General features: G+C 34.7%; 1 protein-coding gene across 1 annotated transcript; it reads right to left on the bottom strand.

Annotated features, from left to right (window-relative positions):
• Positions 1-5936: 5936 nt before the first annotated feature.
• LOC143605082 (calcium-dependent protein kinase 9-like) lies at positions 5937-12294 on the bottom strand. Its single transcript, XM_077081331.1, has 8 exons — positions 11432-12294; positions 9963-10106; positions 8742-8894; positions 8525-8640; positions 7528-7695; positions 6983-7110; positions 6310-6409; positions 5937-6243 (listed from the first exon to the last, which is right to left on the bottom strand). The coding sequence occupies exons 1-8, from the start codon at positions 12111-12113 to the stop codon at positions 6169-6171; spliced, it is 1566 nt and encodes a 521-aa protein (XP_076937446.1). The 5' UTR covers positions 12114-12294; the 3' UTR covers positions 5937-6168.
• Positions 12295-12724: the final 430 nt, after the last annotated feature.

Genomic DNA, 12724 nt, shown 5'->3' with positions numbered 1-12724 from the left:
GTCAATAAGTGCAATATCCGAAGATCGTTCACGCACCGACAAGCTTTCAATCACGTTCATAACATAATATATATCACATAAATCATACATAGCATACACTTACCATTTAAGGTAAGTGTATTAACTATCACATCGAGTATGCACACAGCCCCGAAAACATAACAAGGAAATGGAGCTAGAAACTCCCTTGAACTCGGTTACGTTAATCGTTAATGGTTATTCCTTTCCATAGTTGTGCGCGACTAACTGTATAACAATTACACGTATCAATTAACTATAACTACTCATATCACGTTTCTAGTTTAGTTATAACCCTCAACGACCGGGGGTCTGAGGGCAACGCCCCTGACAGCGGGGTTCTAGGGGCGGCAGCCCCTAGCGGGTCCAAGGGGCAGAGCCCCTGGCTGGGGTTAATGTAACACCCCAACCCGGAATGGGCTGACGTGTCACTATTTACAATAATCAGAAACATAAGACATAATTCCATTTACTTAAAAGTCAGAGTTACAAGCCAGTAGTCCAAAACAATAAGGTCCAAATACATATTATTTAAACATTTCACAGATAACTAGCAACTTCAGATAGCATCCTACTATTTTATTTCACTCTCTCCATCCCGCCCAGAGTAACCTGTGAACCTATGTGAGGAAAAGTTTACGGAATGAGCCGAATGCCCAGTACGGAATAATAGGCTAAAAATAACAATGACAACTGTAATTAACAACATAAGCTATAGCATGATCAGTAATATAACAGCAACTGAAACATAATCAGTAATACGATACGATATAGAGCAATTCAAAGAAACAAATCGTATCTTACAGATGTACCCGTGAGCCCGACAGAAACATATAATACGTGACGATATACAGGTAGCTACTCCTGTATATCAATCACACGAAATGGCGCGGGTTGGCATACCCACAACCATTTCCCGTAGCAGAAACCGTAGCATATCTAGGACCGATCCATACGCCTCCTAATAGCTATGGGCCACACCTGCCCATAAGAGACACCGTGAACTAATCTCCCTGTCACGGTAGGAGCACATGTTGTTTATGCCACAACAACATGCTCGTGGGACACTCCACGAGAAGCTAGAACTTAGGGTAACAGAGCACAATCAATCATAACATATATTTAATAAACCATAAATAATAACCATAGCATTATAATTAGTATCGGAACATGCGATAATGAGCACAATATCATAAAGGATATATCGCATGCTATCAAATCAAATAACAAATCACAATCGGAACATGAATCGAATGAACGACCAAATGAATCGAGCTGTCAAAGAACATTAGGAGTTCCAAAGGAGTTTATATATGATATCAACAGGGTTTATGACAAACGAATATAATAACAATAATGAGGGGGTTAGGATCCGTACCTTGAATGGCAATTAACAACCTTGTTGGAATTATTTATTTTAATGTTTGATGACCTACAAGTATTTTTATGTTCGATGAGATTTAACATTTTTCATTTTATATTCACTTTGTATTCATCCGATAACTTGGGTTCATAGATATTGCTGGTAAATAAGTTGGCAGATTATATCAATATAAGTTTAGTTACAAGTCTTAATAAATTTTCCTTATAAACATATTTAATTAATAATAAAAAAAAACTGTTTTAACATATCAAAACTATATATAGTTACGTTTGGTGAAGAACACAAACACTTTATTTCCTAGTATTATTAAATTATTGATAACTGAATAATTTATCCAAGTCTAGTTTTAAACATATTATTTTATGGATAACACATGAGGACTAGAACTAGGTTGTCTAAGTGAGTCAACATGAGCAAAAACAAAATTAACAAAACAACGTAAGGAGTTGTGTGACAGTCCATGTTCGAACCCATAACCTAACAGTGAGAGGTGTGTTGTTGTCTACAAATGAGCCAAGGAGCTTATTCATAATTAAATGTGACATTTGATTATTAAAAATGAATTAACAGTTCCATTCTTTACAAAATTAGAGAAAAGATTTTACTGAGCTGGTATGTTTTCTTGATAGAATGGTTTTCTATATGCCAATAAAACGATATTCAAATACGAACTAGTTACCGTACTGAGTTTTAACATATACGGAGGAGTTAAGGGCTACCTGCAGCATGCGCCGTTGGGGTTCCACGGTGGCAACTACGGTGGCAGTTGGCGAGAACTCCGCAGCAGCAGTCAGTGATGTCTGGTGATCGGCTGAAAACAACGGTAGGGGGTGGAGACAAGCGAAGGTGGGTTTGGGTTTACGTTTGGTGCCTAAGAACCGGTCGGTCGGAAATGGTAAAAATGTTAATGTAAAAGAAGTAACCAGTATGTATAAAATGTTGTGTGAGCTAGGATGAAGCAATTGTAAGTATTTAAACTGAGGGTTCAATAAACATTGAGTGAAAGGTATGGTGTACACAGGAAAGTTATCATGCTCTAGGTAGGAGGGAAGAAATTGGTTGCAGGGCGTAATAATTACAAGAGTGGTGTGAATGGTGTTTGCGTTTAAGAAGTTGAAGTTAAAATAGAAAATATCTATTTAATCATTGAAAGGGAATCTCAAGACTACCTTGGTCAAAGTAATCTGGCTACATGTGTGAACAAAAAGAAAAGATTTTAATACATTTTTTTTCTCACATATATTTGTCTTTATATTATTATTGTATTTTTTTTTCTTTTTCTTTTGATTTAGGAAATCAGTACAAGCAAACTAAATAATAATTTGACTCGGTTGGAATTTTCATGTTCAAACAATCTATTATTATTATTATTATTATTATTATTATTATTATTATTTTTGTTCATTTCATTTACCAATATGTTTTGAGTTGTTTGTTGAGCAAACATATTATTATACATTATATTATTATACATGTACTATTATTATTAATGTTATTATTATTATATCATTACATGCTTATTAATTTGTCTATTAGTATTATTATTCTTTTTTATTTTTTTTTATTATTATAAGGGTTATTTCAGTTAAGCTGCCAGATCAGTTTGGAAAAATTTTATTTTCATTAACTGTTTTAACACATTTTCAATTAGGATATTTAAATTATTATCCAGTTTGCTAACTCATTCGCTATAACGAATTAAGCATGATTCGTTAACTGATTCGTTGTCTTCAATGATCTGATTCGTTATTCTGGTTCGTCATCTTATCATATCGAATGGTGAGTAACGAATCACATAATTCGTTATCTTAACATGACCTGGTTCGTTATCCTAGTTCGTTAGCTTAATTTATTATCTTGACGTGACTTGATTCGTTAACTTAACATAACGAATTGGTGAGTAAAAAATCACCTGATTCGTTATCTTGACATAACGAACTGGGTGAGCTAATTCGTTATCTTAACATAACGAATGGGCAAGTAACAAATTACCCGATTCGTAATCTTGATCCGTTCATAATAACGAATTAGCATCTGTTCTTATCCAAACTTTGACTAAGGGGTTAAAGTCAAAATTGATAAGAACAGACGCAGCCAACCCTATTAGATCTGCAATTAATCCCTCAAATCGTGACGATACAGCATGATTTTGGTATCATTGAACTCGGGTTCACCTCGCCTACAAAACCCAATCCATTAATCACCCAAATATTGCGTTCTACACTGTGCGATTTGATCATATATACATACGGCTCATTTACCCCCATTAATCTATCAAACTTTAACGGATTTTACTGGGAATCGTTTCGTTTGATTAGTTTTTATCAAATCTACAGATCTAGGGATTCTAAACAAGACGAACATGTGTTTCTTTATAAAACGTACCTTTAACGAGTTGATCTACGAACACGATCTAATATTGATATTGGTTTGGTTTATCACCACGTTCTAGCACCAACAAGCTTGGGTTTTCACCTTCGGATCTTGGATCGGGATATAGGATGGTGTTTATGTGTGTTTTTGATGGTGTAGGCTATGGTGTAGATGGATAAAAATGAAAAGGTTTAGGGTTTAAGAGGTATTTATACTCCCTTAAGCCCATAGACCTAAGGTCCATTCCATTTCTCATTCCATCTTCTAAAGTCCAAGCTCATCCTCTTAGAATTTATCATCTAAACCGATACACGACACATTATTGCATAAACGAAATTCTCTTTTATTATTATAACCAAAAGTAGGATGTTACAATTAAGCCACTCAAAAGGCTAATTAGAAGAATATTGTGGATTAATATTGGTTTTAATTTACATTTTTATGTGTAATAAAAAATGATTCTAAGTATTGTAGTAGTCTTGTTAATGTCTAATTTGGTATCTCTAATTCTCCATGACTTTTTTTCCCATAATTTCGTCCCCCCTGCTGTACAATCATGTGGCATTTGAAACCTTGACAAGTGTTTTCTTGTTAATTTACAAAAATACATCAAATAATATAACTTAAGTCTCACCATGTCCAAAAAATTGTATTTTTAAAATAAAAATGTTCAAACTTTTGATAAACACCCATATTTAAATCAACTAGATAACCTCCTTCTAAATAGCAAACCCTACCCTACTAAACACAACGCTCCCCTTAGCATTAGCGGAGTTACTGCTGACCACCTGCTGAACCCGCTTAAGGAACCGAACCGCGTCAGGTCCGAGAGCGCCAAAGGTGTCAAAAGCAAACGGTACGAACACGTGCTGATTCTCAAGGCAAGCTTTCTCGTACTTAGCTACTTTACCCGCCTCAGCCTTGTTTATCGCATGACCCACCACAAACCCGTGGTCCCGTAGCCCAACGAGGGTGGACACACCTGTCAAATCAACGCACGCGTGCTTACCTCCTTCCCATCCAAAAACAAGAATGTCAACGGGTCGTAGGGTTGATCTCCCATCTAAAGGGTCGGTCAAGAAGTTTACTGGGGCTTCCTTTTTTGCCGAGATCCCGGCCCGCTTAAGGACGTTGTAAAGCACATCTCGAACTAGATCATGTCGATATTTAAAGCCCGGTAATTATTTGCAATGGACTGCATGCTCCCCAAAAGAATCCAAACAAGCCTTCCGACATACGGGACACGGGTCATCAACCTGGAAAAGGGGTACCATCAGCCGGTATTTGAGGATAGCCCGATATTTCACTGCCGACATACGTTGCCCTAAACCTTCAATGGGAACAACTGACAGGAAATCGTGAGCATGAGGGGCACGTTAACACTCAAACACAGCTCGCTGCCGCGGGGACAAAGCGAACTTCTCTTCAACTATCTTGACGATTTCACCATATAAGGCATTCGCCAAAATTTTCTGGGCTTTAGGAGGGGCGGAGTCTTTAATGAAGAAACTGCCAAGATAATGATCAGGAAGAGAACTATGCAGGGTATCTAACGCACCCTTATAATCATAGTCAAGCAACCCACCCCCACACTCCCGAAGGATGTGGTCTTGAAGAACCCAAGATTGGGCCCTTGAAGCCACAAAAGCGTAGGAAGAGGCATCCTCAGCCGAGCCAATCCCAAGACCCCCCAAAACGGGTTGGGAGGGAAGCTAACCTCCATTAGAGGTCCCCAAAAAAGGCACCCCCACAAACCACAATGTCCTCGATCGCTTTCCAAAGACCCGTGTCAAAAACAGAGACGGCTCCTCCGACATAGGGAGGCCGACACGTCCTAAGCCCAAACAGTAGTTTAGCGACCTCCATGCACGAACGAAGCAGGAGGAGTTCACTTTGAGGGTCACGAAGGCCTTTGAGGCATTCCATCAGCTCAACCGCACGTTTTGCTCTTTTGAGGGCCAAACCACTAATAAACTCCCCGTTTCTACTGATAGCACCACCCAAAAGTTTCACACCATGCACCGGCCTACTAATCTCCCGCGGAAATAAACCCTCTTGAGTCTTCACCCCGTCACATGTAATTGTCTATGCTATTTATAAAGGATATTTAATCGGAAAAAAAAACTAGATGACATTCAAACTTTAAAGATTAAAAGTATCATAATTTGAAAATTTGGCCAAACACTCGAAACTAGAAATATGATTACAGAACATTTGTGCATATTTTTACATAATTCCACAAGAAAATACAAGCTCAAACCCTAACAACAACCTAACAAACCCAGAACTTGTTTGAACCACATTCATGGACTTCGATTGGATCGAGTTCAAGATTCATAACATCTCATTCAGTTAAAGTAACCCGGGTCTTTTTTAATCACAAAATAACTGTATTAGAACAGCTTTGCTCCTCCTTGTGTTCCACTTCTCATCATGTTGCAGAATTCTTCATAATTTATCTTTCCATCCTGCAAAAATAAAATGATTTCATTTAGATTGAAATTTAATAAATAAATTTAAAGAAGAGAGCTCACGTTATCGGTATCCACTTCTGATATAATCTCTTTGATGGTTGCCTCATCACCCATTCCATATTCTTTCATTGCTGTTTCCAGTTCATCTCTTGTAATAAATCTGAATATAGATCACATTTAAGTTCATAAAACTCATTTTATGAGCAAAATTCCATCATAAACACGTTTACGTTCATGCGGTGAACATCTAACATGAAGAGGGCCTCAGTTTAGTGTGACAAGTCATGGTCGTACTACGTCAACTTGATAGGTTCAAGTGTTGACACATTTATCCCGTGTTTTTATTTATAATAAATTGAGAAAATATGTTTTATGTAATAATTGGGTATTTTATGCCAAAACTCGAAAGATAAAAAAGAAATGTGTATCAAGTTTCTAAAATGCAACTATTTTACATAGATTTGTATCTTTGGTTGTAAATTTTGTTATTCTGAGACTATTAACATCCAAAACATAAAACAATATAATTTTATTTGGTTAAACAGCCCATGTTTGTGTCATCCCATGTCGTGTTCAGGTTCATGTGTCAGACACAATTTTTGGGTTCGTGTCAAATTTTCAGCTTCAACCCACCAATACGGGAGCACGAGTGAACGACCCATTTAGGGGTAGAAGTCATCAGAAGTCAATTTTCAATAATACTGTTTTAATATTTAACATATTAACTACATACCCGCTGCCATCTGTATCAAAATGCTGAAACGCTTTATACAAATCTTCTTCACGTTCTAGTTTGTGTCGATGCATTGTTGCTGTGATGAACTCAATGTAGTCAATCGACCCATTTCCATCTACATCCGCCTGTAAAATAATATCGTTAAATCTTGAAAATATAACTTCTTTTAATGTTTGAGAAATGTTATTTTAATAGAAAACTCTTCAAATCTTGTATATTTAAAGTTCATTTTTTATGTTTGAAAATTTTTTAACAAAGAATCTTTAAATCTTGAAAATTCAAGTTCATTGTTTATCATTGAAAATTCAAGTTCATTTTTTTATGATTGAAAATTCAATGAATCATGAAGATACAGTTTCATTTTTATGTCTGAAAAATGTTTTAACAGAGAATCTTAAAATCTTAAAAACTCAAGTTCAATTTTCAAGTTTCCAAAATACTATTATCACTATCTTGAAAGTCTAATTTCATTTTTTTTAATTTTAGAAAAGAAAAGGTTTTTAACAAAGAATAGATCTTAAGAAAAATTCAAACCAACTTACAGCATCCATAAGTTGTCTAACTTCTGACTCGGTGAGTTTTGACCCGAGTCTAGCCAACCCGGTTTTAAGTTCTTCGTAGGTAATCGTGCCACTTTTATCCGTATCCATATTCATAAACATCGATTTCAGTCCTTGGATTTCCTCTGTTGATAGATTTTCAGCAATTACCTGAATTTCAAAAAAAATTAGATCATCATTTACACAATATAATTTCCATAATCAAATTTCACACACTAACCATTCAAAAAAATAAAATGAAAGGACAGCAATTGCCTCAGGCCAAACCAACCGATATATTTGGCCCGTTAACCAACCCGTCCATTTTGTCGCCTTACCCATATGCCTAAAATGTAAGTCTATTTGCCGACATGTAAACAAGCCGAACGAACCTGAACGAGGTTTGTTAGTGTTAGTTCGTTTAATTTTAATCGAACACACAAACAAATTGTCTTGTTCGTGTTTGTCCATTAATAATATGAACATGTTCGGGTTCTTTTATGCTCATCAAATGGCTCACGAACACAAATGAACATAAATATCACAAATGAAAATGAAAAGAACAAAATATAAATGAATACCAATTAAAGTTAAATGTAAATATCCAAATTAAAGACTAAAATACTATCATCATTACAACCAAGAGTTCAAAAGTGAACAAAGATATCAAACCAAGGACTTTAAAATATAATAAAAAGTATATCTAAATAAATATTTAAACAAACAATCGTAATGAACGAACATAAATGAAGTTTAGGAACGGGACATGTGTTCATGTTCGTTCGTTTAATTAAGTGATCAAAAAACTTATTTTCATGCCCGTTCATTAAATAAATGAACGAACATGAACGAACTTCTCGTCGAACGGTTCACTGAACGTTCGGTTTGTTTACATGCATTTTAGTCAACTCAAATTGGGAAAAAGTTTAAAAAACTTTAAAATGCGGGTAAGCCCAACCCAACCCAACCTGCCATTTTAGCTAATATAATAAAGAAAAACCTTGAGAGCAAGTTTCTTGAGTTTATTCATAGCTCGGAATTGCTTCATCCTTGAAAGAACTGCGCTATCGATTGGCTTATCGGATGCTTCACCATCTTCTCTAATCCACGGATGCTCTAAAATAAAAAAAAAAAAGGCAAAAAAAAATATTAAAATCATTTTTATGACATGTAAAAGATTTTCACAAATTAAATTAAGATTCAAAATTTAATCATACCAAGAACTTGAGCAGAAGTTATACGCCTTTTCGGGTCAAGTGTGAGCATTCTTTGCACAAGGTTTTTGGCACTAGCCGAAATCGATGGCCACGGATCAGTTTCAAAATCAATCTCTCCTTTCAAAATCTCATCAAATATTCCTTTCTCGGTCTCTGCAATTTGGTAGGCGTTTTTAGGTTTATGATCATATGAAACCCAGATAAAAATCATCTACCCATTAGCATATGATTGTGTAGAATTGAGTTGTGTTTTTTACTAAATAGTGTCATATAGAAATAGCTAAAGAAGAACCGGTCAAACGGGTCAATGGGTCAAACAGGATGAAAGTTGCTCAAATCAACTTTTAGTGTGAGATGATTCGTATACAGCTTTTCTTTTGTACTTTATACACAGCTATATATGAATGGGCACAGTTAGCCTTTATCCATCTTTATTAATTTTTTTTAACCACTTATGTGGCGTGAGGCTAATATTGTCTAAAAACATATTACTATTGTGCATGAAATGAGAAAAGGTTGTGTATATATTACAGCCCATTTTTAATGTATACAACCTCCTAATCATTATTATTCAAACAATTAGATTATTATGATATTAACACTGTTTATGTAATCATAAGTTACACGTAAATTATTAATAAAATATGGACGAAAGATTAAAGGTCCGTAGTAAACAATGACATCTTCCAACCTGGACTTGTTCTGACCCTTTAATAGACCGGTCCAATCTTCATGTTCGTAACCAAATAAGTTAGAAGTAGTAGTTTTGACCCGTTTACTAATGAATGGGTCAATTAGAAATAGCTAAAAGAAGAGCCCTAAATCCCTAATGGATAAAACATGCTAAAAGCCATTCACATATTTTATTTCAAAGATTTAGGTCATCAATTTTGAATACCTGTTATCTTTTTGTAATCATAATAAATTAAATTTAGTAATTTTATCTCAACCAGGTCAAATAGAAATAGCTAAACGAAGAACCCTAATGGGTCAAACATGTTGAAAGCCTCCAAACACTCAATTTATACAATCTCATTATTATTTGATTCAAAGAGTTATATCATCAATTTTGAATACTATAGTTTTTTTTTTTTTTTTTTTTTTTGTAACCACAATGAATGCATTAACTATTTATAAAGAATGGTCAAAAGATGGCTGCGGGTCACACAGCAAACCAGTTTTGACCGACCAAAACACCGCTTGGTGAGATTTGCAACTTACCAGCCCAAAATGGAGGTACACCACTGAGTAAAATATACAACATTACTCCTGCACTCCATATATCTATTTCCTTTCCGTATTTACGCTTCAATACCTCTGGCGCAACGTAATACGCGCTTCCAACAATATCACGATATGATTTTCCTGAAATTTAATATGCGTTTTGCGTAACCCAAACAAGAAATTAAAATTTTATTTAGAATTTGAGTCTTGATAGACCGAAGGGTTCGTTTGCTGGAAATCTACTTCAAGATTCTAGATAAATACTGAATTAACAAATACGAAAACATATCAGGTTTGTCTGCTAAAATATACAATTTAGATCCATGGATAAAAAGTGACTTAACAAATAATAAAAAGACACAATCTTGCAGGCACTAATAAAAATACAATCTTGCATGATTAAATTGGTCGGATTGCCATAACTATACTTGAACATCCATATATAAAAACAGATAACTCAAAGGCGTAAAAAGGGTAAAGACTCGTTAAAAGATCTGTGGATAAAGACTGATTTAACCAATTGTTGTAAGATACAATCTTGCATGATTCAAGGGTCATTTTGGTAAATTCTACTCGAAAATCCATGGACAGATTGATTCAACCGCGTATTATAACACACAGTCTTAACATTGCATTCTTGAGTTTTTTATTTAAGGGATTGGAAAAGAAAAGATAAGAAAATTTTGCTTTTTTCATTCTTGAGTTTTTTCATTAAAAGAAAAGAAAGAGAATGGAAGGAAAAGTTAAGCCTTTTTTCCTTCAAAACTTTCCTGCCAAATATGGCCAGATTGTGAAGGAAAGTTTATATCTCATTACCATATTACCAATTTACCTCATCTTAATTCTCTTTTCCATGTTGCTATGAGGACATAATTGTAAAGTTACAAATTTTTTTCCTATCTTTTCCTTCCAATCTAACTCAAGAATGTAATAAACACTTTCTTTTCTTTTATTTTATTTTAACTCGAGAATGCCTTTTAAGTATATAATTTATTTTCCTTTCTTCCTCTATCCAATCTCATCATTTCTTTTCCTTGTATTTTAAACCCGAGAATGCAGTGTAAAAGCGTATTTATTTAATGTGCTAGAATTCTACTTCAAGATCCATATATAAAGACTAATTTGACATTCTTCTTAAGATAAAACACAAATTTGTAGGTTAAAATGGCTTAACTACCAAAACTTTACTTGTAGATCCATATATAAAAATATGATTTAACCGTAACTTAACACACAATCTAGCAGGACTAACGGATTCATTGGCTAGAATTTTTCAGGATCAAATGGCCTAATTAGCATAATTCTTCTTAAAGATCAAACAGATCAAATCAAAAGTGCCAAAAAAGGTAAAGACACATAAATAAAAGACTCATTTGACCATAACTTCACACACAAGTTTTCATGATTAAATTCTTGAATCACCATCTAAAGATCCAAAAACAAAACAAACAAAATGAAGAAAATACCTTCCTGAATGAATACCGACAACCCGAAATCAGTTGCTTTTAGCAAAGCCTTCTCACTCTTATCAGACAGCAAGAAATTTTCAGGCTTCAAATCCCTATGCATCACTCCCATAAAATGACACACATGAACCACATTCACAATTGATCTACAAATACCAGCTGCAGCTCTTTCACTATAATGCCCTTTAGCAATAATCCTATCAAACAACTCACCGCCTTCACAAACCTCCATAACCAAATGCACAGACTGCTTATCCTCATAAGCACCCTTAAACTCGACAATATTAGGCTGACCACTTAAATGCTGCATAATCTGAATCTCCCTTCTCATATCCTCTTTATCACCTTTAGTAATCAGCTTCTTTTTACTTATTGACTTACAAGCATACTTTTGACCAGTTGAATTCTGAGTACAAGAATATGTAACACCAAACTGACCCCTGCCCAATTCTTTACCCATGGTGTAGTACTCTTTCACATCTTCAAACGGTTTGCCAAGAATTGAGTCTGATTTGAACACCCTTTTGGGACTAGGTGCCGGCGGTGGTTTCTTGGCCGGAATTTGGTCTGCCGGAGCTGGAGACTTGGTGTAAACGATGTTTGGCTCGTCGGATCTGTGATTGTAAGGAATACCCAGATCAGGTCTTGAAGGGTTCTTGGTTTTGCTGATGCAAACGCCCATTTTTGGATCGAAATTGAGATACCCAGATGGGGTTTTGGTGGGATTGAGTCCAAGAAAATGATAACCCAGTTTAAAGGTGAGATTTTTATTTTTATATATGGAAATGGAAGAAGAGAAGAAAGAACAGAACGTGGGTAGCTTGTAGTTGTAGTTGATTGAATCTTGAGAATTGAATAATAATAATGAAAGAATCAATATATCCAGACTCGTTTGTTTATTGGTTTGAATGGATTTGACTTGTGGAAGAGGAGGATTATTGTCTACATGTGAAAGTGCCACCACCATGAAAGTGATAGCAACCCAAACACAAACAACTAATATCTTATCATCTCATTTTGATATTTATTTGTCAAATATTAGATGATGATTATTATTATTATTATTATTATTATATTTCATTAAACAACTCGTTTTATATGATTTTATAATGTACTAGTTTAAGGCCCGTGTATTACACGGGTTATTGATGAAAATTTTAAACTCTAGCCATTAAATAAAATTCCGTTAACAAAATGATCATATATTATTAATACAATTACAATTTACGTTAAAATAGTATAAATTACATCACTAATGTTACACAAATGTGTTACAAATAAGTAAAAAACTTC

Source organism: Bidens hawaiensis, unplaced genomic scaffold (assembly GCF_021521415.1).
Source record: "Bidens hawaiensis isolate Kalapana, Puna unplaced genomic scaffold, B.hawaiensis_p1.1 tig00067857_1, whole genome shotgun sequence".
NCBI lineage: Eukaryota > Viridiplantae > Streptophyta > Magnoliopsida > Asterales > Asteraceae > Bidens > Bidens hawaiensis.
This window is presented reverse-complemented; position numbering and strand designations above follow the sequence as displayed.